The sequence below is a fragment of the Hylobates moloch genome, unplaced genomic scaffold, assembly GCF_009828535.3.
Source record: "Hylobates moloch isolate HMO894 unplaced genomic scaffold, HMol_V3 SCAFFOLD_10, whole genome shotgun sequence".
In the NCBI taxonomy this organism is placed as follows: domain Eukaryota; kingdom Metazoa; phylum Chordata; class Mammalia; order Primates; family Hylobatidae; genus Hylobates; species Hylobates moloch.
The window spans coordinates 106,132,862-106,160,117 of NW_026652285.1; the positions used below are offsets into that span (position 1 = coordinate 106,132,862).

At 56.7% G+C, this 27,256-nt stretch overlaps 1 protein-coding gene across 5 annotated transcripts in view; it reads right to left on the reverse strand.

Moving 5' to 3' along the window:
- VAV2 (vav guanine nucleotide exchange factor 2) overlaps positions 1-27,256 on the reverse strand; it is a 219,956-nt gene that overhangs the window by 158,702 nt on the left and 33,998 nt on the right. For all 5 annotated transcript variants that reach the window (XR_009215276.1, XM_032165581.2, XM_032165579.2 and 2 more), the window contains exon 2: positions 10,388-10,504. Coding sequence is in view for 4 of the 5 variants with exons in the window: in XM_032165581.2 (XP_032021472.1) it covers positions 10,388-10,504 (117 nt within the window). In the remaining variant the exon portion in view is untranslated. The remainder of the gene's footprint in view (positions 1-10,387; positions 10,505-27,256) is intronic.

Genomic DNA, 27,256 nt, shown 5'->3' on the forward strand with positions numbered 1-27,256 from the left:
TGCCAACAGCCCCTGCGCCGGGCTCTGCCAGCAGCCCGAGGCGGCTACCCTCCCCAGTGAGGAGCGACTGCATTTTAATAAGTAATTAGTGCGGAGTGGATGCTGCTAAAAAGACTAGCACGTCTCACTGCCAGCATTAAGGCAGGGAGTGTAAATGAACTCACCGCAGCATCAGCATCTGAGAGTCATCAGACCGACTGGCAGAAAGGTCTCGGGTGAGCACAAAGTCTTCTGCACTCAGCAAATTAATGAATAAATACGAAGGAAATGAACAAACACGTGCAGCCCCGGGGCCTGGGTGTGGAGATAAGGGGTGCTGGATCGATACCCCAAGGTTACTGCTGCATTCTCCCCTGGCCAGACAGAGCCTGGGGGACACATTCATCAATGCAGATGTAAAATGGAGAAATCAATGACATGGCTGAGACGGCATCTGGATATACCTGTCCAGCCCTAGACACAGGGCGGGTGAATGGCGGGTGTGGGGCAGGACGCACTGGCCGGGTGAGGCTGGCACTCCAGGCCACTGGAATGGCCATCAGATGCACCCCTGCCGACTGCCAGGGTCATCACCCACGTGCTGAAACGAGGCTGGTACAATCGCAGCACCGCTCCCAGGAGCTTCCGTACGAGACCCGCCCCACGCAGACACACGGCAGCACCATCTGGAATCTCCCTCCCGCAGCCCTCAGCAAGGGGGAGGCAAATCTTTAGACCCATTTTACAGATGGGGAAATGACAGCTATGAGACCTGAAGCAAACTGTGGGACAAACTGGGTCCTGATGACGGCCTGATCTTCGGCATCACAACCTGTCCCCAGCCCTCAATGGTGTCTTCATGGGTCCACTCTCACCTGGCCCCAGAAGCACCAGCAGTCTCCAACCTGAGCCCTCAAGGTCAAGTCCGGACAGTGGTGGGTGGGTGTTTGTGGTGGGGGAAGGGGCAATGGCAGGGGTTGTGGCAACAACCGGGGAGCGGATGGGAAGTCCGCGGTGACAAACTGGGGTCCCCCCTCGTGCCAGCTCCTGATGACTGCCAGGTGCTGGGGTGCTGTGCTGACAGGTGGGAGGTGCCAGGATGGATTCGAGGTGCCTCCCCTGGCTCAGGTAGATACAGTGACAGTGCGTGCCAGGCGCTTCCACGGGGGTGGGGGGACCCAAGGCTGATGGACAAGGGTCCCAGGCAGAAGAGGAGAGGAACAGAGGTGGTGAGGGAGGGGTCTTACTCCGGCAAGGAGGAAGGGCCCCTTTGCCTGCACGCAAAAGCCAAGGGGCCTCTCAGCTGCTGACAAACCCAGGGCCAGAGGGACCAGGACGACCACAGCTGCCCGTCCATCATCTGCAGCAGGTGCACAGCTGACTCTGTCATCCTGGATGTAGTGATGCAGCCTGTCCCCACCACCAGTGCCTCCAGGCCCAACTCAAAGGAGGCAGGTTTCCTCAGCTGTGACAGATCAGTGGTTTCCAACTATGTTTTCGCCTCTTCAGAACCCTTTCTTTAAGCAAAATGTCAGCAAAATGCCATATAAAAAAACAGATAAAAGTGGAGCTGTTCCGATTCAGCAGGGCCCTGCCCTCCCTGCCTCTTCCCAGCCCCTTGAGAAGGCCCAGAGTGGTCTGAGATTCTCAGCTGAAGGGAACAATCCTTACCTGCACTGATGCCATCAGCACAGACACTGGTGGTCATTGCACTGCGTCCTCTAAAGACTGCTGGTCAGCGCCCTCCCCTCCAGGGTCAGGCCTTTTACTTCCTCTCCCCAGACAGCCCCACCGGCCTCCTCTCTGCCTCCCGGCATCCTCACTGCCTCCTGGCCTCTTCACTACCCTCCCTGCCTCCACCCTGCCTCCTGGCCTCCTCACTCCCTTCTGGCATCCACACTGCCTCCCAGCAGCCTTGTTGCCTCCTGGCCTCTTCACTACCCTCCCTGCCTCCTTGCTGCCTCCTGGCCTCCCCACCCTGCCTCCTGGTATCCACATTGGCTCCTGGCATGCTCACTGCCTCTTGGCCTCTTCACTGCCACCCGGCCTCCTCTCTGCCTCCCGGCATCCTGGCTGTGTTCCGTGCGCCTTCCATACGGCCAACTGTGCTGTGTGCAACAGCTGCCTTGCTAGTCAGAGGGAAGAGGGCACAGCTGAGCAGATAAAAACGGGGACTCTGCCATCAGCAGGACTTGAGGATGCCCCCAGCTCCACTGTACTGCAGAGCACAAGTGAGATGCATCTTCTCTATGCCTGTTTCCTTCCTCACTTCTTAAGTTCCCTGCAGGGTGCAGGTGCTCGTGGACATAAAGGTCCAGTAGCCACAGGTGATTGCTCCCGTGGAGGAGGGAGGGAGGGGCAGCAGGAGAGGCCGGCACTCAGGTGACCGGTGGGGTGTGTCCAGCGTCGCCAGCTGGCACTTGAGAATCTGTAGGCAGCCATGGAGCCGCCCCCAGACAGTGCTGAGAACCAGTTTGAACTGCTTCAGAAGTCTCTGAGCCTCCCAAAATGCTTTAATGAATAATAAATAGGAGAACTAAGCCCGTTTATTGGAAGGTGCACACTGCTCTTCAACTCGAGCAATGGAAGCAGCCTAGCGATTTCCTCTGGGAAGGTTCATTCCGCCCCGAGTGAGGCTGGAGTGAATTGCACTGCCCAGCCAGCGCCGCGGGTTCCTGGGGCTGGGCAGGGTGGCCTGGGCTGGGTGGCCTGGGCTGGGACACCAGAGAAGCAGCATCAGACTTCACTCCGAAACCTGTCCCTGCACAGGGCAAGGTGCCATCAGGGCAGGCCCCGCTGGACCAGAGCTGAGTAAGGGCCTGCAGGAGGGTGGGTAAGGCACCGGCAGCTCTGGGGAGAACCTTCCAGGCAGGGGGCAGCCAGAGAGCCCAGCGGCAGGAGGGGCTGAAGCAGCTCCACAGCAGCGAGGAGGAGCAGGGGGCAGGGCCCAGGGAGGACTAAGCTTTCCCTCCGACAACCAGAAGCACCTGTGCCCAGGGGGCCCCCCTCCTGCAGGCAGGGAGCACTCTGTGCTGCTAAGGAGAAGCACGTCCTTCCCTCTTCCCTCCTCCCCTCCTTTCTTCCCTCCCTTCTCCCTCCCTCCTGCCCGCCTGCCTTCCCTGTCCTCTGCCCAGAAGCGCAGCCCTCACCTCCTGAACGAGTCTGTCCCTTTGTCCCCTGACCTAGGGTGCAAGTGCACACTGTCAATGGCAACTGTCCCCACTAACGGAGACAGCAACAGCATCCTCATCATGCTCTGCTCACCCTGCTCCATCCCTACACAAACAGCTGCCTGTGACCCGGCGCCCAGGAGCCTCTGATCAACAGGGAAAGCAGGACCACTGTCCTCACGTCACAGGCCAGGACATCAGGCTCAGCAAAAGCCGCCTGCCCAGGGCCCCGCGAAGGAGCTGGACGGATCCCAATGACAATGCCATGACCAGGCACCTGGGGAGGGAGGACAGCAAGGGTTTGAGGACCCAAGAAACTCACAGCCACGTGACCGTGCACCAGTTGCTTAGGTGGGGATAAGAGAGGTGACGCCAGGGCGCATGGTAAACAGTCAGTGCGCTGCCAGGATGCCTTCCTGCCCTCCCGCAGGCCCGTGCTCAGCCCCGGCTCGCAATAAGGAGATCAGAGTCCCTATGGTTGGAATTATTATCATCTGCAGAGTCCAGGGACCAGAATCTCAGAAGCAAGCCACAGAAACCCCGCAGCCTCGCCAGAACCCTCCCTCCAAATGCCCGACCAGATTCCACGCTGGGGCAAACCAACCCCTGGAAGAACCCGCCAGAGCTGGCAGCCCATGGGCTTCTCCACACTCCTCCCCAGCCGGGCAACTGGACAAACCGCACAGACACGGGGCACGGAGGAAAACAGGAAAGGATCTACGGACCGCGGCAGGGAGCAGGGCCAACGGCTCCCATCAACAAGCGCTGCAGACTCACTCTTCATGCTCAGCCATAACTCGGCCCGAGCACGTCCACCCCAGGCAGCACAGGAAGCCGGACACAACTTATTTGAGCCGAAACCTAATCTCTTTAATGCAACCCTTTGACAAAAATACCAGGAAAGGCAGCCAGAAGAGAAACACTTCCCGAATAAACTTTCTGGATCCTTTAGTTGCTACTGGAACTTGCGGGGTGAGTGAAGAGGAAGAAAATGCTAATAAAAATGACTAGGACCTGCCGTTCATTTTTTCACTGAGTCCTTTACAGCAACACCTCCAAGGGGACAGTCTCGAGCTTCATTTGAGCCCTGCAGAAACAAAGGCTCAATGAGACCAAGTATCTGCAGAGTCCAACTCGCATCCAGGTCTGACTGAAGCTTTGCTCTCACCCGCTCGCTCCTCCAGGGCCTGCCTGGCTCCATGGAGCCTGGATGAGAGGAGGCACCAGAAGGCAGGTGCAGTGGACCACCTGGCGGGCTTCCCAGGGCTCCTGAAACCTGGAGGGTTTCCAGGGGTCCATCCGCCTGCTGCCCAGGTCTCCCCAGGTGGCAGGGGCCAGGAGCAGAGGGAATCTGGCTGACTCGTGGTGGGTCCCCTCCCAGTGCTCCTCCTGGGTTAAGGAAACCCTCTGCCCCTGTCCCAAAGGGAAGGCAGAAGAAAAAACCCAAGGGCTGGGGGTGGAGACCACCCTTAAGCAGCACATGAGGGCCATGAGCAGGGAAAACACTGGCCAAACCAGGCTCCACATGGGGCCATCCCTGGGAGAGGGAGACAGTCTCATTCACGTTAGTGTCCCTTTAACACACAGAGTGATCCTTTCCATGATAAAATCACAGAGGAAAGACTCCAGTGTCCAGGGCTGAATGTGGGCCAGAGCCAGCAGGCCTTGGGGCCAAAGCTCCAGAGTTTTCACTTTCTCACTCCTCTCTCCTACCATTAATTGCTCAGCAGCTAATCTGGGGGTCCCTGTGAGGGCAAAGACTACGTGAGTCTCTTCATTTTAACTCCAGCATAGTAAGTGCTTACTAAATACTTGGTAAATTATATGCTTAACAGAATGATAGATGGATGGATGAATGAATGAATGAATGAATGGATGGATGGGTGGATGAATGGTGGATGGAATGGATGAATGGATGGGTGGATGGATGAATGGATGGGTGGATGGATGGATGAATGATGGATAAATGGATGAGTGGATGGATGGATGGATGGATGGTGGATGGATGGGTGGAAGGATGGGTGAATGGGTGGGTAGATGGATGAAGGATGGATGGATGGATGGATGGACGGACAGATGGGTGGATGGGTAGATGGACAGATGAATGATTGATGTATGGATGGATGGTGAGTGGGTGGGTGGATGGATGGACGATGGATAGACGGATAGATGGATAAATGGATGGATGGATGGATGGATGGATGGATGGATGGGTGGAAGGACCAGTGAATGGGTGGGTGGATGGATGGATGGATGAATGGACGGATGGGTGGATGGGTAGATGGATGGATAGATGAATGATTGATGGATGGATGGATGGATGGATAGATGGATGATGGCTAGATGGATGGATGGATAAATGGATGGAGGAGTGAATGAATGAATAAATGAATGCTTTTTGTCTTCCCAAGGAATGACTCCCACAACATGAGAGACTTGGGGAGCCGGGAGGCAGCTGTTTAGAAAATGAATGACAACAAACCCAAACCCAGAGCCTAGACAAGACCTGAAACACCACAAACCTCCTTAAATAATAGAGGAAATGGCATTTCTAAACCAGCCAGAGACACCAGCCAGCTGTGATGGTGAATCTTAGGTGTCAACCTGACTGGATGAAGGAACACCTGGAGAACTGGGGAAGCATTGTTTCTGGGTGTGGCAGTGCAGGTGTTTCCAGAAGAGACTGGCGTGTGAGCGGATGAGATCCCCTTCCTGTGGGCGGCACCATCCAAGCGGCTGGGGGCTCAGATAGAACAAAAAGCCAGAGAAAATGTGATTCCCTCTCCCCCTCCTGGAGCTGGGACTCTTGGTCTCCTGCCCCTGGACATCAGAACTCCAGGCTCTCCAGCCTTTGGTCTCCAAGACTTGCCCCACAGGTTCTCAGGCCTTTGGCCTTAGACTGAGGATCACACCATTGCTTCCCCGGTTCTGAGGCTTTGGGACTGGGGTCGAGCCCTGTCACCCCCGTTCCTGGGTCTCTAGCTCGCAGAAAGCCTGCTGGGGGCCCTCAGCCTCCACAGTCGCGAGAGCCGATGCTCCTAATTAGCCCCTCTTGTCTGCCTCTACCCGGCTGCTTCTGTCTCTCTGGTCTCTGGAGGGCCCTGACTAATGCGCTGGCCAGTCCATCAGGCTCCTTTCAGCCCTGAATGCTGTGAATGTAAGTAGGAGCCGATCAGACAAGGAGAGTCAGCTCTGCCCCTGGTAGCCCTGGAGTCCCCAGCCCCACACCCCATTGGTTACCCCGACCAGCCCCACCCACCCCAGACGACAGTCAGTTCTGACTGCAGAGCTTTGTGTTCTGGGGAGAAACAGCTGCCACCCCGCTCCTGGGCAGGCCAAGGGTGGGAGGAACAGGGGGAGGGCATGCAGCCATATCTTCATAGTCTGCGGTTGCTGGAGCCCGCCGAGCTCATTTGGAATGGCCAGGGCGTCCCTACTGGGCTGAGCTCATGAACGACAAAAGATGAATCTGGACGTGTAGGAAACGCTCAGTAAATGCCCCGAAGAAATGAAAGGGGCATTCGCTCTTCATCTCTGTGGCCAGAGGGACCGATGCAGGGAATGGCCAAGCAAGGAACCAGGCATATCAGCCACACCCTCCACACCGGCTCTTTGTGGTCAACAAGCTGGGAGTCCGGGAGGCCAAAGACGAGCAGCCTCAGCAAGTCCCCTCCCTGCTCTGACCCTTCCTCCCCTCTGTCCACAGCAGGGACTGGAGCAAAACGCCCCGGCCCAGCAAGAGGTCCCCAGGAGTCCGAGCACCTGGGCAGACCAGGCCGCAGGGAGGAGCTGGGCTTTTGCTTGTGGTTTATTTTTCCGGAGCACCTGTCCCAGAGAAGCCAGGAGGCTCTGGCAGAGCAGAACCGTCAGGCTCCAGACTGTGGTGAACGTCCCGGCTCCCCAGCCTCCGCTGGCCCCAGGCCAGACTCCATTTGGAAGTGCTGACCACAGCTTGACCACGGTAGGAAAAACATCCAGGGAAGGAAGAAAGCACCGCCACGGAGAACAGGGCTGGCGGGGCCGAGGTCAGGCCCACCCTGGAGGGGAAGTGCGGGCTCCGGCTCCATTGCTCCCAAGGGCGCCAGCACCCAGCCCACAGTCCCAGGGGGCCCGGTCCCCAGCCAACTGTCCCTGACACACCACAGGCCACATTCACGTGGCCTCCAGGAGGCAAAGGGCATGGCTCAGATGCGGAGACCAGAAGCAGCAAGGCCCCACAGTGGCAGGGCCCTGGGGCACATGCGGTGCTGAGACCCTGCACACACGGCTTGACCCGCTCAAGGGACCTTTGAGGGTGGGAGTGTCACTGCCATTTTACAAATGGGACTTGGAGAAGCTGAGTCACTTGGGCAAGGCCGCACCCTGGAGATGGCAGGGCTGGGACTCAAAGCCAGCCTGCCGGGGTCCAAGTCCACGTGCTCAGCCACCTGCTCTGTCTCCCAAAGGTACAGCCATTGCGTCCTTTTTTTTTTTTTTTTTTTTTTTTTTTTAAGACAGAGTCTCACTCTATCACTCAGGCTAAAGTGCAGTGGTGTGATCTCTGCTCACTCCAACCTTCGCCTCCTGGGCTCAAGCAACTCTCCTGTGAGTAGCTGGGATTACACACGCCCACCACCCCGCCCAGTTGCTTTTTGTATTTGTATTAGAGACAGGGTTTCACCGTGTTGCCCAGACTGGTTTCGAACTCCCAGCTTCAAATGATCCGCCCACCTCAGCCTTCCAAAGTGCTGAGATTACAGGCGTGAGCCACCACACCCGGCCCAGCCATTGCATCTTTATGTATAAAATAATAGAGAGAAAAACAGTAGGCGCTGCCATCTCTGTGTGGAAGTCTGGACTTGTTTTAAGTGACCAGTGGGGGCGGCAGCAACAGCGACCTGCACTTCACAAACATCTCCCGTGGGCCTCACCCAGGCCCCTCAGCTCAGCCTGGGGGTCTGCACAGTGACATCACCCCCATTCCCAGCACCCCACACCATGACTCATGGTCCAAACCCGCCGTCTACTCCCAGGTCCCCACAAGAGATGGTACAGCTTGGCCAGCACCACCACTGACCACCACAGTGAGACGTGGGGAGACCAGAGGCCAGCGCGAGAAGAAGTCCCCTCTGCAACCCCTCAGAGCCGCAGCTGCCTCACTGGAAACCACGGACGATGACAAGGGCTGCCCATTTGCAAACTGCTTGGCCACACAGCTGGCAAGTTGAATAATGAGAGTTTAATCCAAATTTATGTATGTCTTACATCACTGCATTCCGCCATAGCAAATTAAAAGCAAAATGAAATTATATACTTAATATGCTGCATTTTAACTGTTGGCCAAGAAATAGGTTTGGCCAAGGTTTTCTTATATTTTTCTCTTTACAGTTATTATAAATACCAGTTGTGTGTGTAAGTATGTGTGTACATGTGAAACTGTGTATGAATGTGTGTGATATGTCCGTGTTGGGGGGCTGTCCATGGATGTCTGTGTGAATGTGTATGGGTGACTATAAGTCTGTGAATGTGTGTGTGTAAGCTGTGTGTGTCTGGGTGTGGCTGTGAATATGGAAGATGGGTTCAAGTGTGTGTATGTGTGTTTGTGTGTGGTGTGTCCATGGGTGTCTGTGTGAATGTGTGTATGTGTGTGTATGTGAGCTGTGTGTGTCTGAGCGTGAGTGTGAACATGTGTGGGGTGGGTGCAAGAATGTGTGTGTGTGTTCGGAAGGTCCTTCTCTAAGTCCAGAACCATCAGCCTCTCCATTACCCGGGGCCCTGGAGGCAAATTCATCTCTGCTGTTTGCAAGGAAGGAGCAGGAGAGAGTTCCAAATCATTTCAAAACAAATCTGTAGGAATTGAGAAGCCACTTACAGGAAAGGAAACAGGCCCAGGCCATTCAAGCCTCCCTGACTCCAGCCCAGCAGGCAAGCCCCTGGACAGCAGGACCCATGGGCCTCAACAGGGCATCAAACTCCCAGGCATGTGTGCTGCTGCAGGGGGGGCCTCAGTGAGTCATTTAAGAGACACAAACTTCTAAGAATTGGATGATTACACACCGATGGGCTCATGAAGAGGTCCCCAGATTTCATGTCTGGAGAATTCCAGGAGCGAGGAAGGGAAGCGCCAGGACCGATGGCTCCGGGAACGCCCTTGTTCCAGGTCCTGACCTGAGGCCGTGCAGCACTTCCACACGCTCCTCCCAGAACTGACTTCTCAGCATGCGCCACTGCAAACCCAAATTCCCTCTGCGCCTCACAAATCACGCATTCACAGAGTATTTCCTTAGATACCAAGTCCCTGATAATGATGCTCAAATAAACTAGGCAGTAAATATCTTGTTATTTCCCGTCAGCAGGTGGAAATCCATTCTCCCGGTGGTCCGGGAAGCAGTGTCTCCTAGAGGCAGCCCAACAGCAGGCGGGGGCCTGGGGCCTCCTCAGCCACTGTCAGCACCTCCGGCGTCCAGCCCCGAATCCATCAGGAAGCTATCGAGGCCCTGATCCCATCCATTTAAAAAGAGTAACCGTGGAGCTGCTGGGCTCTGGAAGGCAGGTGGCCCCTACGTCCCTCTGTACCCAGGCTCACCAGGAGGCCACCAATGAACTACAGCCTCCCAGGGCCTTTGCACCTGCCAGCCTCAGGGTCCCCTCATGTGCACCAGCCGGGCTCCTGCAGGACTGGTGCCATGTGAGGCTTCCTAAGAACACAGAAACACTTCCCAGGGTCACCACTGGAGAATACCCCCTCTTTGTCCAACACCTTCCCGGAGTCAGAGGCAGCTCTGCTTGTCCCGGGGTACCGAGATAATCCATTCACAGAGCACACAGTAGACGCTTTCCCCACCTCATCTCCCCAGCCCCTTAGGAGGTGGTGCTAACTCCGGCCCATTCTCAGAGGAAGGATCGAGATTCAGGGCAGGAGGTAAATGCTCAGGGTCCCCTGGCTAGAACTGCAGGGCCAGGGTTGTCTGCACTCTGCTCTTCCCCCACCCGCCTGAATTCACCACGCCTGGCCTCACCCTGACTGGAGGGAGAAAGGGGCCATCCCGTTGTCCCAGGCCCGACACACAAATCTGGCTTCCACACCTTCCTGTTTGTAACACAACCTGCCTGCACCTCCCAGACACGAGGGTGCAGAAATCCACTGGCTCTGTGTTGGAGCCAATCAGACTGCTCCGTGGATCTGGCCCACCTGCCACTGAGCCGGCAAATCGGCCACCACAGCTGGGCGACTGAGGCCGGAGAAAGTGACTGCTCACCTTTCCAAAGTCTCGCACATCGAAGAGGTCAAAGGGGTCAAACAGTTCACTGTTCCTTAATCCGAATTTATCGTGGCAGACTTTCAGGAAGGTGCGTATGTTCTTCAAACACAGGAACTAAAGGGAAAAAACAAAGGGCAAGGAAAAACTTATTAAAACTGTAAGCTCTGTAAAAACTGTAACAGCAACAGCAGCAAGCTCTGGCTTCCGTGCGCCAACACATCCAAGCCCATTCCTGTTTTCTCAAGGAGGAAATGGGCTCAGAAAGATGACGAAACCCCCCGTCCCGAGGCTCGGGGTGAGAAGCCAGGCCGGATGGAAGCAGGCAGCCCAGCTCGACGTCCGAGTGTGTAACCACCACCACCCCCAGCCTTCTCATCACACAGCTGCAAAACCCCCAAGGCCTTTGCATTCAGAAGATACGCCACTCTCCTTAACGGTTGGTCAGGAGGGCAAGGCAGCACCCTGGGCCCTCCATGAACATCCAACCCAGGCCTCCCAGGCGCACCCAGCACGTGTCCAGGCCGACAGTCACGGCTGGAGCAGAATATGCCAGCCTTGAGTCAACAAGAATGGCTGGCGCATGCTCACGTGGGCACGTGCACAGGCGTGCATACACATACGAGGCTTCTGACAGCACCAACACATCCTTCCTAATCATGAGTGACAAAGCCAACAGCCAGGGGCCACCCCCAGGAAGCCACGGAGGACCCAGAGAGTGGCAGGTACCAACTACAGTGGAAGGGTGGAGGGAGCACAAAAGCCAGAATTCCCAAATCAATGCGTGGGTCATCTCCTCTCTGCCCACTGCCAACCAGTGAGCTCTCGGCCCTCATCGCGCCTGATGTGCCATGGGGGCGGAAGGCTTGGCGGGGGCGGAACAGCCATCTGCCCAGTCCTCGTGGAGAAATAGCTGGTAAGGAAACTTATAAGGCAGCAGGTGAGGTGGCCCGGGGGGCAGGCTCTGGAGTCACTCAGGCCCCAGGTTGGAATCCTGTCTGCTGACTCCAGCAGGGAGACCAGGGTGAGTGGTTTTGCCAGGCCTGGTATCCTACCGCCACCTGCCTCACGGGATTAATCACGTGCCCTGATGACCAGAGTGGGCACTGGGGTGTGGGAGCCATCAGCCCCCCAATCCGGCTCAGCACGGGGATTCACAAGGGGAGGGCATGGCACACACGGCCCAAGAAAAGCCCAGGATTGTCGTCCTCATCAATAACCATCCCCTATGGACAAACTGCCCAGCTCCAAGAGAAGTTCAGAGAGCCTGTCCCTGCTCACTGGAAATTTAGACAAATGGACAGACTTAGACATGGTGCAGGTCAGAATCAGAGCCTAAGAGCGTAAACCAAGCAGCACTGAGAATGCCCTGGGAGCGGAGGGTCCCCCAGCCAGGACACACGCCCCTGCCCGCCCCTTCCTCTCCCTCACAGCAGGCAGTGCCCACCCCAGCCCCCTCTGCCTCAGGCCACTCCTCCCATCCTGGCAGGGGTCGGCTGCTGTTCGTAGACAACAGACTCATTTGTTTTATCCTAGAGTCCCTCTTTGTCCGTGTGTGTGTGTGTGCGTGCGTGTGTGTGTGTGTGTGTGTGTGTGTGTTTCTGAACACTTGAGATTAACTGCAGTAATGATACTCTTTTATCCCTAAACACCTAAGTGTGTATTTCCTAAGAACACACAGTACCTCCACAATCGCAGTACCTATACCAAAACCAGGAGATTAACACGGACACCACACAGTTATCTTATCTATAGACCTTACTTGCATTTCCTTAATACATAAAGGACAACCAAAATGTCCTTATAGCTAAAAGAAAAAAAAAAAAAAAAAACTGGCCCAGGTTCCAATCTGGGATCACACACAGTTTCCGCCGCTATGCCTCTTCAGTCTCCATTAATCTGATACAATCTTCTCCAACAGAACTTTCTGGAATGATAGGAACGTTCTATCCATGTACCATCCAATAGGGCAGCCACTAGACACCCGTGCCCACTGAACACTCGAAATGTGGCTAGTCCGGCCGGGCACAGCAGCTCACGCCTGTAATCCCAGCACTTTGAGAGGATGAGGCGGGTGGATCACTAGAGGTCAGGAGTTCGAGACCAGCCTGGCCAACATGGTGAAACCCCATCTCTACTAAAAATACAAAAATTAGCCGGGCATGATGGCACATGCCGGAAGTCCCAGCTACTCGGGAGGCTGCAGCAAGAGAATCGTTTGAACCCAGGAGGCAGAGGTTGCAGTGAGCTGAGATCGCACCACTGCACTCCAGCCTGGGTGACGGAGCAAGACACCGTCTCAAAAAAAAAAAAAAAAAAAAAAAAAAAAAAAAAGGTGGCGACTGAAAAACTGGATTGCTAATTTTAAGTTAAATTTTAAAGCTACATGTGGCTAGTAACGGCTAGTTTAGACAATGTGAATCTAAAACACCCCATGATCTTTGTTTTTCACGACCTGTTAATTCTGAAGAATACAGACACGAAAGGACAAATCCTGTGCGAGTCCACTTTTTTTTTTGGAGGGGACGGAATTTTGCCCTTGTTGCCCAGGCTGGGAGTGCAGTGGCGCAATCTCAGCTCACCACAACCTCTGCCTCCTGGGTTCAAGCGATTCTCCTGCCTGAGCCTCCCAAGTAGCTGGGATTACAGGCGTGCGCCAGCATGCCCAGATAATTTTTCTATTTTTAGTAGAGACGGGGTTTCTCCATGTTGGTCAGGCTGGTCTCCAACTCTCGACCTCAGGTGATCTGCCTGCCTCGGCCTCCCAAAGTGCTGGGATTACAGGCATGAGCCACCGCGCCCGGCCATGATTCCACTTTCATGAGGCCCCTGGAGTCGTCAGATCCACAGAGAGAGAGAGCAGAATGGTGGGCGCCCTCGAAGGGCTGAGCGATGGGGTGGTTTCAAGGGGAACAGAGCTCTTGCTTGGGAAGATGAGAGAGTTCTGTGAATGGTGGTGATGGCGCTTGCCAACAAAGTATACGTGTTTGACGCTACTGGACAGTGCTCTAGAGGAAAACCGGAGAAGATACTGAGTTTTATGTTATGTGTATTTTACCACAATAAAAAGATTAATTAGAAGAGAGACAGACAGACATGGAGACACAGACCCACGAGGAGTGCATGTGACGATGGGCCCCTTTCCTTAGCAACTGGGAGTGACACAGCTGTGGGCCAGCCACACCAAGGGTAGCCACTGTTGCCAGAAGCGGGAGAGGGCGTGGGACGGGTTCTCCCCCGTGGCCCCACGAAGGAGCTGTTGCTGCCACACACAACTGATTCAGGCTGCTGGCCTGCAGCCCTGGGAACAATAAGGTTCTGCTGCTTAAAGCCACCATGGTCGATGGTGCTTGGTTAGGACAGCCCCAGACGCTGCAGCTGGGAGCCGGCCTGAGCCGGGGTAGGGGCTGCGCCCTCTTGCTCGTCTGCGCTGCTGCGCGCTGCGGCTTCCAGCCCGGCGTGACTATTTTTTGAATGTGGCTAGTCTGTAATTTCCACTAAGCATTTATTTTCATTCTTCCTCAGGCTCCCAAGTTTAGAGTTAATTACACAGATCCCAACCATAATCACAGCCGACCAGGCCCAGGCTTCCTTTCGGGCGCAGGATGGGGCCAGAGCACCCCTTTCCCGTGGGCCCAGCAACTGCTGTGCCTGGCCCGGCCCCACCCGTGGCCACTCTGGCCACCCTAACCTTTAAGAAGTCCTCCTGGTGCAGCTCTGGGCCCAACCCAGGGTGGTCTCTGCAAAACTGAGCCACACAGGCTGATGCAGGTGGCAGGGACACGGACTGCATGGACGGGGACAACAGAGACCGGGACAAAGCCTGGGGGCCACGTCAGGCTCCACCTCGAGGGAGGCCACACATGGCCCAGCCTCCCTTCAGGGAGCATCTCCTGTGCTTTCTACAGTTCATCCCATTTTCCATGAAGGGAAACTGAGGCACAGAGAGTTAAGGACGTGGGCACCTGACCAGAAGGCGGCAGGCAGCACCAAGAATGAAGCCATGTCGGCATAGGCCAGGGAAAGGCCCTCTGAGAGGACGGGTGTGTGAGCAGGCACCAGGTCCCTCCTGCCGTCCCTGCGCCCCTTTCCTCAGTGGCCCGGTTTGCAAGGTCTGCGGTCGCTCTAGAGCCAATCAGAGCCTCAAGGTCCAGGTTCTAGACAGAGACCCTGACGGTTGGCAGGGACTGGACCCAAGGCTGAGGTTGCTGCAGGTGCATCTTGGCCACAGGGGCCCATTGAGGACACAGGCCGAGGGACAGTGGGCAAGGGAGGCCCAGATGGTGGTCAGTGCCAGGTGAAAAGTCCCCTGTCCATGCCCAAGCTGTGGGGGCTGGCTTCAGCTGTCACCTGTGGCTGCAGGAGCAAGCAGCATTCTTCTCTCTCACTGATCCAACCTGGCCTCCGGGACCCCCCACAAAGGCAGCATCCTGGACTTTAAGTCCAGCTGAGTGGCCACAGCAAGGGTCTGTCCCCAGAAAACAAGCCCTGTGACAAGGGTCCCAGGGCTGAGTGCCCTCTCCCCCAGGCTGGCGGCTATGGGGTCCCCACTGTGTTTGTTTAGGGCACTCTGAGGGGGCATGGGCTACCCCACCTCCTGCTCTCCACAGCCCCAGACTGCAGGGAGGGCTCCCACCCCTGGGCCCCAAGAATCCCTTGTCCAGGCTCTGCCACTGCAATGAGAGGCAGCGTGTAGTGTGCCCTGGAAACGTCAGCCCCTTTCTCTCCGGCCCATTCATCGGCAGCCGCAGATCTAATCAGGCTGAAATTGGATTAGTGTGGTGACACAGGCTCCATGCCCAGCCGCCCACCTCTCCAGGCTCAGCTGCACTGTCCTTCAGCTCTTGCAAGGCGCCAGGGTGGGGCGTCACAGATAGGAGAGGCAGGGCAGGGCCGGAGAGCCAAGACCCCAGAGCCAGGACCCCAGGTCTGAGCCACAGGTGAGTCCCGAGGGCATCCTGGATGGCAAGCTTCACCGGGCAAGCTCACATGCTCACAGGACGGTCATGTCTCTTTAGGGTCTCTGAAACAATCTATTGTGATGGGGACACAATGGCAGGGACAGGCCTCTCTGCCCTGCAGAACCCATGGCAGCCCACCGAGAGCAGGGGCGCCCTTCAGCCTATGTGGGCCCTTCCACTGCACCTTACTGGCAACAGGTCACCGGCAGTGCTGGAGTGGGACACAGGACAGGCCTGCCTCGCCCTCCAGCGCTGGCATCTAGCCGGCATGCCCTGAGAGGGTACAAAAGGGGAAACTAAGCCGGGGGAGGCAAATCCACTTGCCTGAGTCACATAGCCAGCCCACCTCAGCTGGGGAGTTGCAGTTTGAAAACAGGTGGCTTGGGCATCGACCTCTGGGCAATGGGGATGGAGTAATGGCAGAGCTTGACAATGACCACAGGCAGGGTGGATGCTGACATGTACCAACAGCCAACTCACTCACCACCTGCAGAGCCTGTGAGGTATACACTGGCCCACTGCACAGACAGACAACCAAGCTCCAAGCAGTGAGCTCATGGGTAGGCCCAGGGTTCAGGGGCAAATGGAGTGGCCAGGATGCAAAAGGGCGGCAGGCCCCCGCCTAAGGAGATTTAAGAAAGTCCTGTCTCGCCAAGGACGGCGGCACAAGGCCTGCATCTTCAAGGCAGGTGCCACGTTGTCTCAGGGCCTGACTCCTCGGCCCCAGCTGGGCCATGCAGGAGGAGCGTGGGGCCGGGCTGACCTTTATGGGAGGTGACCCTCGCTGCTCCCTCCTCCCAGGAGAGCTCGGGCAAGTCTCCTCATCTGCACAGTGAGGCTCTGGCACAGCGCTCCAGGCCCTTCCAGCCAAGACTGGCTGCACGTCTTGGTGCGCTGACTCACAGTGATTACAGGTGCTCCACGGCCGCCAGGTTTTCCAGAAGGCCAGGCACTGGGCTAAGAGCTCCCTTGAGTCACTGCAGCAATTCCTGATTTACAGATGAGGAAACTGAGGTTTCAGGAGGTCACCTGGCCTGCCCAAGGTCACTAGCAAGGATATAATTGAGCTAACAACAGATCTGGGATGTTTTGACCCCCAAGGCCAGACTGCTGGCCTTTAAGCTATCCTGTCTATGGGTTTCTGGGCAGGGAAATCCCATTATTTTTTCTTTTTTAAAATGACAACAGTACTTTGACGAAAACTCAGTCTGTTCAGAGGAGATGGGGAGGCGCTGAGTGTAGGAACCTGGCCTTTCGGCTTGAGGGGCAGGCCCCACCCACAGAAACCAAGGCTTGGGAATGGGGCCAGAAAGGAGGGGGCTGAACTGATTGATCGGCATATAATAACTAACTAGCACGCATGCGCCATTTCACAGCCTACTAGCACTTTCACATCCACATTTGCTCCATCCCCACAAACAACTTGCATTTTGAGCCCCAGTTTGCAGATGTGGAAATGGAGGCACCAGAAGGCAGGTGACCCGTGATCTGAACCCAGGCCCGGTTCCTCTCAGGATGCCCCCAGCCTCTGGCAGGCCCATCCCCGGGAAAGTCCCTTCGGCTGCCCCACCAGGAAGGTCAGGGGCCCAGGTGTCCTCAGTTCCAGGAGTGACACTCAGCTGGGGGTGGGGTCCCGCAGGGAAAGCCCCAAGCTGGGGTCTCCAGATCGCCTGGCCCAACCTTCCCCATCCATGTAGATTGTCACCAACAGGCAGGGCTCCTCCCAGGCCTCTGGCTGGCATCCCTAACCACCTACTCCTGTCCTGCACAGTCCTACCTCCCTCACCGGCCTCTTGCGCACAACCACATTCCAGTGCAGACCCCACAGCAGGTACTCCAGGTGGGGACAGCCCAGGCCTGCTCCTACTCAACAGCCACACGGCTTCTCTGTACCTCAGTTTCTCAATCTGTAAAATGGGCAAGGAGAACCCTGCCCTCTGACTTCCACGATGCTGGGACTCTCACTCAAAATAAAGAGACTGTACTGAGGCCATCTCACTGGGGAAGTCCAGAAGTCCCCTGAGACATTGGTCACTGAGAGAGCTGGCGGGGGGCGGGGGGGGGTGGGGGGGCACAGTTGGCTGGAGCTGAGGAGCAGCCACACCGCACGAGAACCTGGGCCCTTCATCACCATGGTCCCACCCTGGAGCTGTTAGCCCGCCACACCGCTGGCCTTTAGTTCACAGCAGAGCTCCTCAAGGCAGCTGCCAGGGACTGGGGGAGGGACACAGGCCGACAAGGGACTTCTGGGGCCGGACCTCAGGCTCTCTGCTCACGGCCAGAGCAGCCCAGCCACTGGGAGGTGAAGACCCCCACCCCACATGCCCCTTGCTGCAAAAGGGAACCTAGGCGCCATGGCCCTGAAAGAAACAGGGCACCACAGCTTCTGGGCCTCAGGAGAACAGGCACTCTCTTTTGAAGCCCCTGGGTCTTTCTGAGCAAGTCGGGGTCTCCATGTGCAGCCTCCACGCTCTGCAGCAAAGGCTCCAGGAAGTACCCACAGACATAGATAGACATAGTGCGTTTTCTTGAAATACTTCAACAAGTGTCACTAACACTGCGCTTAACAGAGACCAATTGCACACGCCCGGCTGCTCTGCTTCCTGCTGGAGTGGCGCTGACTCCCTGGGGCCACAGTGCTGCGCTGTGCTGATCAGAAGCTTTGACTGGCAGCTGAGGATGTCTTTGATCAATAAAAAAATCGGAAAACAAATTAATTTCCTGTTTTATTTATGCCATGCTCATTCCAAAAACCACTTCAAATAGCTCGGTTACTATTCAACAGATGCAGCTTGATGGAATGGATCAAATTTGGGGCCCATCAGGTAGATAAACCGGTGACCCTGGGTGACAGGCTGGCCAGGTGCTCATGGAGACAGGAGCTGAGGCCGTTTGCTCCCTCTGGGTCGCAAATACCCTGGACAATGCCTAGCCCATCACAGGGGCTCCGTATCTGGTAGACGAACAAATGAACCAATGAATTAATGAATGAACAAATGAATGAATGTCTAGGAAGCACTCTTAGGTGCCCTCTGACTGCTGACACCTCTCAAAGGGCCCTGCTTTCCCCTCAAGCAGCAGAGAGTCCACGATGCCTTCCAAGGCGTCCGGGGCCCCCAAGGACAGCCACTGCTGCTTAGGTGGCAACCTCACTTCCAGAAGCATCTCTTCCGAAAACAAGCAAGCAGGTAGAACGTAGGGTCTGGCCTCGACCCCTTATTCCTGCACACATCAATGTCACCTGCAAAACTCTACACACCAGCCCACCAGGGACCCATTAGCTGGTCAGATCCAATAACCATTCTAGCAGGTGGGTGGTCCTTTATAGCCCATTTTACAAATGAGGAGACGACACTCAGGGAGGCCTGCATCTGCATTAAAACTGGTCTGTCACCAGGCGCAGTGGCTCACGCCTATAATCCTGGCACTTTGGGAGACCAAGGCGGGTGGATCACCTGAGGTCAGGAGTTTGAGACTAGCCTGAGCAACATGGTGAAACCCCGTCTCTACTAAAAATACAAAATTAGCCGGGCGTGGTGGCACATGCCTATAATTCCAGCTACTCAGGAGGCTGAGGCAGGAGAATCGCTTGAACTCGGGAGGTGGAGGTTGCAGTGAGCTGAGATCGTGCCATTGCACTCCAGCCTGGGCAACAAGACTGAAACTCCATCTCAAAAAAAAAAAAAAACTGGTCTAACTTGACAGTCATCATCAACACTGAAAGGCTTCCCAGGCCATCACCAGGGCCCCCGCACTGAGGCCTTTGTGAGTGTGTGTGTGAGACAGAGTCTCACTGCATCAACCAGGCTGGAGTGCAGTGGCGTGATCTCGGCTCACCGCAACCTTCGCCTCCCAGGTTCAAGCGACTGTCCCGCCTCAGCCTCCCGAGCAGCTGGGACTACAGGCCTGTGCCACCGTAATGAGCTAATTTTTGTATTTTTAGTAGAGACGGGGTTTCCCCATGTTGGTCAGGCTGGTCTCAAACTCCTGGCCTCAGGTGATCCACCTGCCTCGGCCTCCCAAAGTGCTGGAATTACAGGCAACTATGCCCAGACCGCACTGAGCCCTTAAAGAGAGGCTGCAGTGCGGGGCTCCCAAGGCAGACGTCCGAGGCCGCTCCAGCTCGTCCACTGCTCCAGGCAGGGAAAGCACAGCTCAGCCAGGGATTGACTGAGGAGTGTCGAGAGTCGATTTTGTCTGGACAATTGAACATGAACACTTCCTTCGCTCGGGCCCATTTCCTCAGCTGCGCACGCACCAGGGCCAAGGCGTCAGGCCAGAAGGCTGAGTAGTGAACCCGGCCCGCCTTTGCGCATGGCCTCGCATGCGTGTCCCCCTTCGCCCAGCTGGAGTGCGGAGCTGCTCTACCTGCTGTGATCTGGAGGAGTGGGGTGGTGTTTTCTTCGTGCATATCAAGGTCTTCCAGGGGCCAGCCTTGCCCCCAGGTCAGGGGCAGGCAACTGGCAGAGAGAGGGGCAGGCCAGATCAGCAGGGCAGGCGGCCCGTGTGCCCTCAGGAGTGGAGCTCCCCGCACCAAGAGCAGGCAGCTTGAGCCACGGCTGCTACATTTGTCCACAGGAATGACAGAAAGAGCTGCATCAACAGCGTGTCTCATTTCACTATTCTGTAAAAGTTTCCAGCATTCTGAGTCTCACTAACACTCAATATGCTAAAACAATGTCAGGCGGCACTTCCACTTTCTCCAATAACAAACAGCGTCCGCTGGGTCCGTGCCTGGCGCAGCACTAAGCTCTTGACATTCCTCTCTGGTTCATCCTGCTAACATGTTCAGGAGCTGTCATGTATCCCTGGTCTACAGGTGGAGAAATGGCTCAGGGACCACCCTGCTCATCAGGGTAGTGAGGAGAGTACCCAGGTCTAATCCAGGTGGTCTGGTCCTGTCCCCATGGGAGCCCCATGGCATAGGCAAGAGGCAGCCTACTCTGCGGGCAACCTGGGAGGAGGGAGGGTCTGGGCTGACTCGGGTGAAGGCAGAGCTAGCTGCAAACCGGCTCTGTCGGTGGGTGCCTCTCCATCCCTCTGACACTGGCGGTCCTGTGGGGAAACATGCTCCTCCCTTACGCTGGGCCCTCCTGCTTCCCAGGGCACCTCCCAGGATGACTGGAACCAGGCACCTCCCAGGATGACTACCAAAATGCGACTCGCAACGCACTACACCACCTTGGCACTGGTAGAGGTAGCCCTCCAAGTCACACCCACAGAGGCAAGTCCCTGCCCTTAGCAAGCTTCCGGACCCCTGTCTCTGCACACTTCCCCTCCTTTCCCCAGGATGCCCTGACCCAATTCCGGTGCCTTCCGTCACCTTCCACGAGGTCTCCTGGCCACTCCCACCCCCAGCTTTCCGGCTTTGGTTCGTCCAAAGTGGGCTGGGGGCCCTGGATGCTGGAGACACGTGGCTGACACTTGGCACCCACTAGGGCTCTGAGCCTTTCACTGTGCTGTTCCTGTGGCCTGAATACTGTTCCCTAACCCCACTTCCTGACCTTGTCTCCTTCAACCCAAGCCCAGCTCATGAAAGGAAGAAATGGCCTTTCTCCTCCACTGTACCTGCCCCCTCGAATGGCGGGTCACCTGCTCACCACACTGCAGGCAATGCTGCTGCGAGATGGGAAACGGGCTTCCCAGAGAAGATGCCAGAAGACTCAGAGGGCCCAGCCAGCTGTCTCCAAAACAGGGCCCTGGAGACATGGATTCGAAATGTCTGCTACCAGAGCCCAGACCCCAGACTCCAACCTGCAGCACGCAGGCAGCCCCGGGTCCAGAATCCCAGGATCTTCCCCAAAAAGGGATGGGGCGAGGTTGCTTTGCGGCTCAAAGCCAGGAGGTCCCAGAGAGGCAGAACACCTGCCCCCGCCCCGGGCGTCTCCTGCTGGTTAGGGGCTTCACGCTCAGCTTTTCTCACGGTCCGCTCCTGTGCAGCCTGATTTCCAGACAAGCTCTGCTGCAAACTTCAAGTGCCCAGCCGGTGAGAACCAGCAAGAACCAGCAAGAATCAGCACGGACCAGCAAGAACCAGCAAGGACCAGCAAGGACCAGCAGCCGTGAAGTCCAGGAACCCCGGTGCTGGGGCTCCCACCCGCTGCCAGGGTCTGTCTGTCCACAGCCCCTGAGCCATGGAGAGTGGGTTCTCAAAGGCTGAAAAGTCAAGATCTCAAGAAAAGAGACACACTCTGGCTGCCCAGCAGCCCTGGGCACATGCAGGCAGGGCCAGGCCAAGCTGCAGAATTGCCCCTCTCCGTCCTGACAGTCAAGTCCTTCCTCAGCAGCACTCGAGAGGAAACCCAGCAAGAAAAATCAATTCTGGAAAAGCGTCATTTGGAAGTCTGAGTGGAGAAGGTGGGCAGCTGGGAGGCTCCTATTCAACTCTGCACCCCACTCCAGTCCACAGTCAGACGCCGAATAGGCGGCACCTACTGCGTGCTAGGCCACAGCCCAGCCGTGCCTGTTCAGAGCCAGCAGCTGAGAGAGGTCTCAGCTTTCCACGCCTGCTCCCCCGAAGCCCTCCAAGGACCCACCTCTGCTGCTGACGGTGGGTTTAAGCCAAGGTAGGGGAGTATACAGAGTGGCCCACATAATCAGGACTTCAAGGTCAGGGTCAAACCAAAGGTTTTCTATAAAGCTAGCAGGAAATTGCTTTTCTAGGATTTCTCTTTATAACCATCTTCCCTGAGCCAGCTTCCGAGTCCCTCAGTGTTCAAATCCTACTGTCTTGCCGCCTGGCTCTGAGCAATTAGCCCAGACGCACGGCCGCGCCTCGGCCCTCCGGATTCCTCTCATAGGACCTCAGCCCCTCCTCTCTGCTGCAGCCCACAAGCCGCCTGTGAAACAGGCTCTTGTCTCTGCCACCTCATTTTCTCCATTTCTTCCCCCTTCCGGAAAGCGGCCTCCGAGGTCAACATGAGGGCATTCGCACGCCCTCTGGAGCGCCCTATCTCCAGCGCAATTGGACAATCCAACTCCAGACGAACCCAAGCAGAGCGCGCGATTTTTCCCGTTCCCCCACCGCCCATGAAAATTAAAGCCAAATGGATCCCTTCACAGCCAGCAGACACCGGATGATTGCTCTCCAATCTGAAGGAACGATTCTCGCTATTATCCCTTCCTGCTGCGCTAAAAATATTGAAGGAAAAATGCAACCGCAGCACCAGAGAGCTTCCCAAGCAGGGGGGTGAAACCGAGCCTCCTTCTATGATTGGAAACAAAAGGCAGGCACGGCCCTTGGCTATGGAGGCAGCAAGGTGGGAGGCGGCCTCTCCCCCTGCAGAAGGCCACAAGCCAGCCACGCGACAGCAAAGTGTCAAAAACTCTTCTTAGTCAATTGCCAAACGGGCAACTATGGAGGCTGGAGGACAAGAGCTGGCACCCAGCAGGGTCAGAGCAGGAGTGGGACAGGCACTGTGGGGCTTTCACCCTGAAAGAGTCCCTCACGCCCGCCATGTCCCCATTTGGAGCTTCTGCTGGAGCCTCTCCAGCAGGTGCCTACAAAGCTCCACCCACCCGGGGAGTGGTCGTCACCCGCCAGGCCACCCCAGCTGGATCCAATGTGGCACCTCCTCCCCAGCAGTCCCTGTGCTTCGTGAGGCCCATATGTGGGAGCTGGGAGCGCTAGACTAGAACCCCTCTCAGCCTGGACCCCCAGGACCTGCCCTTCACCTCTCAGAGCCTCAGTTTCCTCACCTGTCAAGCAGAGGTGACAGTCATACCCACAGCAGCTGACACCAGACCACGGGTGGTTCACTCACCTTGTGCTGGGGACAGGGCTTTTAGGCTGCTCGGCTCTGCTACAGGACCATGATCTCCAAAGCAGAGGAAGGCAGAGGCGTTTTCCCCATTTACAGATGAGCAGAGAGCAGCTTCGGGAAGTGTAGTTATCTGCCTAGAGTCTTAGGCAGCAGCTCAGGATGCTACAGCAAAATCCCACAGCGCGGGAAGCTTGTAAACCCAGGGGTTTCTTTCTTGCAGTTCCAGAGCCTGGAAGCCCAGTGCCAGCATGGTCAGGTTCCAGTGACTTCTCCTTGTACCCTTACACAGCAGAGAGTAGACAGAAGCGGTCCCTTTTGGTACTCTTAAAAAGAGACCATCCTATTCATGAAGGGTCCGCTCTTATGACCTCATCTCAACCCAGTTACCTCAAAAGGCCCCAGCTCCTGATAACATCACATTTTAGGGTAGGGTTTCAACACAGGAATTTTGCGGAGAGACATTCAGTCCATAACAGCAAGTGTAATGGGTTGAATGGGTGGGCCCCAAAGAGGCAGATCTGCATCCAGACCGAGAAGCCTATTTGTGACCTTACTTGGAACAGTCTTTGCAGGTAAAATTAAACTGATGCTCTCCAGGCCGGGCGCGGTGGCTCACGCCTATAGTCCCACCACTTTGGGAGGCCGAGGCAAGCAGATCATGAGGTCAGGAGTTCGAGAGCAGCCTGGCCAACATGGTGAAACCCCGTCTCTACTAAAGATACAAAAAATTAGCCAGGTGTGGTGGCACGCACCTATAATCCCAGCTACTCGGGAGGCTGAGGCAGGAGAATTACTTGAACCTGGGAGGCAGAAGTTGCAGGGAGCCGAGATCGCACCATTGCACTCCAGCCTGCGCAACAGAGCAAGACTCTGTCTCAACAACAACAACAAAAAAAACCCTGAGGCTCTCGAGATAAGATAATCCCGGATTACCCAGTGGGCCCTAAATCCAAGTGTCCCTAGAAGAGAATAAAGAAGACAAGAGGTCGTGTGACGACAGAGGCACAGGTTGGGGTGATACGGCCACAAGCCAAGGAGTGCCTGGGGCCACCAGAATCTTGAAGAGGCAGGATGGATCCTCCCTTAGAGCCTGCGGAGGGAGCACGGCCCCATGGACACCTAGAACCTGGAGGGAGCACGGCCCCACGGACACCTAGAAGCTGGAGGGAGCACGGCCCCACGGACACCTAGAACCTGGAGGGAGCACGGCCCCACGGACACCTAGAACCTGGAGGGAGCACGGCCCCAAGGACACCTAGAAGCTGGAGGGAGCACGGCCCCACGGACACCTAGAACCTGGAGGGAGCACGGCCCCACGGACACCTAGAACCTGGAGGGAGCACGGCCCCACGGACACCTAGAACCTGGAGGGAGCACGGCCCCACGGACACCTAGAAGCTGGAGGGAGCACGGCCCCACGGACACCTAGAACCTGCAGGGAGCACGGCCCCACGGACACCTAGAACCTGGAGGGAGCACGGCCCCACGGACACCTAGAAGCTGGAGGGAGCACGGCCCCACGGACACCTAGAACCTGGAGGGAGCATGGCCTGCCAACATCTAGAACCTCTGGAGGCAGCACAGCCCTGCCAACACCTAGAGCTTCCAGAGGGAGCACAGCCCTGCTGACACCTTGGTTTCAGACTTGTGGCCTCCAGGGCTGCTGCTGGAAGGCGCTGGTCTGTGGTTCTTTGTTGGGCAACTCCAGTGGCCAGCTGGTGGCAGGCAGTCCTGTGCCCTTGGCGCTGTGCCCCCCAAGCCCACCACAACAGGCACTTGGAATGGCTGTGGGATGAATGGGCATACAGTGCAATGAGTAGGGCTTGGATGAGAAACTGAGGCAAGAGTTCTCCTGGTTTCTTCCACCCTTTGTTCCCGTTCATGCCAGCATGGGTTTCGCAATGCCCTGCACCTCGGCTCGGAGCTGGGAGACTCTGGACCCTGGGCCTGGCACACTGGGGCCCTCTGAAAACGTGGTTTTGACTCCCAGGCTCAATTCAGGGCTCTTTGGGAAGCAAAGTCCCCAGAGGGACTCTGGCAAGGTGGGAAGTCAGGAAGCACCTGTGTGGAACCTCAGACCCAGCTCCCTCTGACCCCCATGGGGCCCAGCTTCAGACACCCTTGAGTGGGGACAGGGGGCTCAGCCACAGGGTGGGGCACCTTTCTGGCAGCAAGATGCAGGTTCAAATCCTGAAGGCCCCCCACACCCACCCAGCTCCCACAACCCTGGCTCCAGACTAACCACACGTCTCAGGCTCCCGGGCCTGCCTGTCCAACAGCTGCCTCCCTGTCTCCAAAGAAGGCACCTGGCCCGAGTACCCCAAAACCAAGACCTGTGGGCCTCCATCCCTAGGTGTCCTCCCTCTGCAGAAGCACCCACTACTTGCCAGAGGCTGCAGCCAGCACCTGACAGGCAGCGCCTCCCACCACCCCTTGCACAGGCAGGTGGCCCCCTCATGTGGGACAACCCACTGCACACGTGTGACATTCTTAAGATCCCAGCACTATAAACGCCAAGGGATGTAAAACACTCTTCTCAACATGCAACAAACACGGCCGAAACCGTCACCGAAAGCACCGCGCCTGCCTGCTGCTGGGGAATCACTCCGTGGTTAGCACTCATCACTTCGAGAAGAAAGTCAGTTGTGATGTTCTGTTACTATCCCAATTGTTTCCAGGGATTTCTGAGAAGTGGCGTGTGCCTGGTGTTAAGACGCCGTCCCCACGGGCACACGCCACAGCTAATGTCCCTCTGTCCATCTGTCCATCCGCCCACCAGCACCTGCTGAGGGCCTGTGGCCCTGCACGCATGGCCCAGGCTGCCAAATCAGTTCTGTCACCACGGGGCAGCAAGGCACAAGGAGGAGCAAGTGTGTGTGAGATGCCCAACAGTAGAGGTGCCTGTACTTCAAGGAGCTTTCTTGCCTGGTGCTGGAAAGGACCCAAAGTGCTCAGCGCCCCAGGAGCACATCGCAGGTGCGCAGTGAATCTGCACGAAATCCATGCACGCCTGAAGGCTTCCAGAGGAGGCACCCCAGGTCCAGCCATGGGAGGTTGTGGGGAGCGGGAGCTGTGGCACTGCAGCCAAACACCTACATGTGCCACACACCTGCGTGGCAGGCGGGGAATGCTGCTGACGCTCGAGCAGGGCAAGGCCTGTGATGTGTGTGTCCTCATGTGTATGCGTGTGGGGTGCCCATGCACATACATGTGGGGGTGTGCAGGTGCTTAGGGGTGTACAGGCGTGCGTGTGTTCATGTGTGTGCACATGTGAGTATGTGTGCATGCTCGTGATGTACGTACCAGCGTATGTATGTGTGGTGTGTGTGTCTGCATTATGATAAATAAAGCTAAGCAAAAATACATCTGCAGGAGGGCAAGGACTGAGATAAATCATTCTGAACTCCAAACAGGTGGAGGATAAGATGTAAACAGATCTTTCCTGTTGTTTAAACGTACTTCGTTTTCATTATACTGCTGTTTGCGTGCAATGAATGCAAGTGTACTGAGGCGAGGAAAAAGGAAGGCAGACACTCCTTCCTCCGGCTACTCCACAGACACCCACACCATGAGAAACTAGGCACCCCTGCAGATGGGAGGCAATGGTGAGGTCGCCCCCAGGCTTGGCCGGTGGTACAGGAAGGGCAGAACCCGACCAGGCCATTTCCAGCCAGACTCTGCTTCCTGTGGGGAGCTCCTGCCCCTTCAGGTCCTAACCCTTCAATCACTCAGATTCTGGGGACCCCACACGGAGCAACAGAGTCATGCCACCCTCCACAAGCCCAGCCAAGGAGTGTGGCCCCATGCCCGATGCCAAGGCGAGGCTCCTGGCTGCTGAAGCTGAGTCGGAAGCACGGCCCCCACACTCCTCCTCACTCCCCCACACGCTCCTCCCCACTCCCCGCTCCTCCCCACTCCCCAAAGTCCTCCTCATCCCCTTGCTTCTCCCCACTCGCCCCATACTCCTCCCCACTCCCCCTGCCATGCTCCCCCCACGCTCCTCCTCAGTCCCTCCAACGCCCCCCAAGCTCCTCCCCATTCCCCACATGCTCCTCCCCACTCCCCAGTCTTCCCCACCCCCACGCTCCTCCCCACTCCCTCCATGCTCCTCCACACTCCCCCCCATGCTCCTCCAACTACCCCCC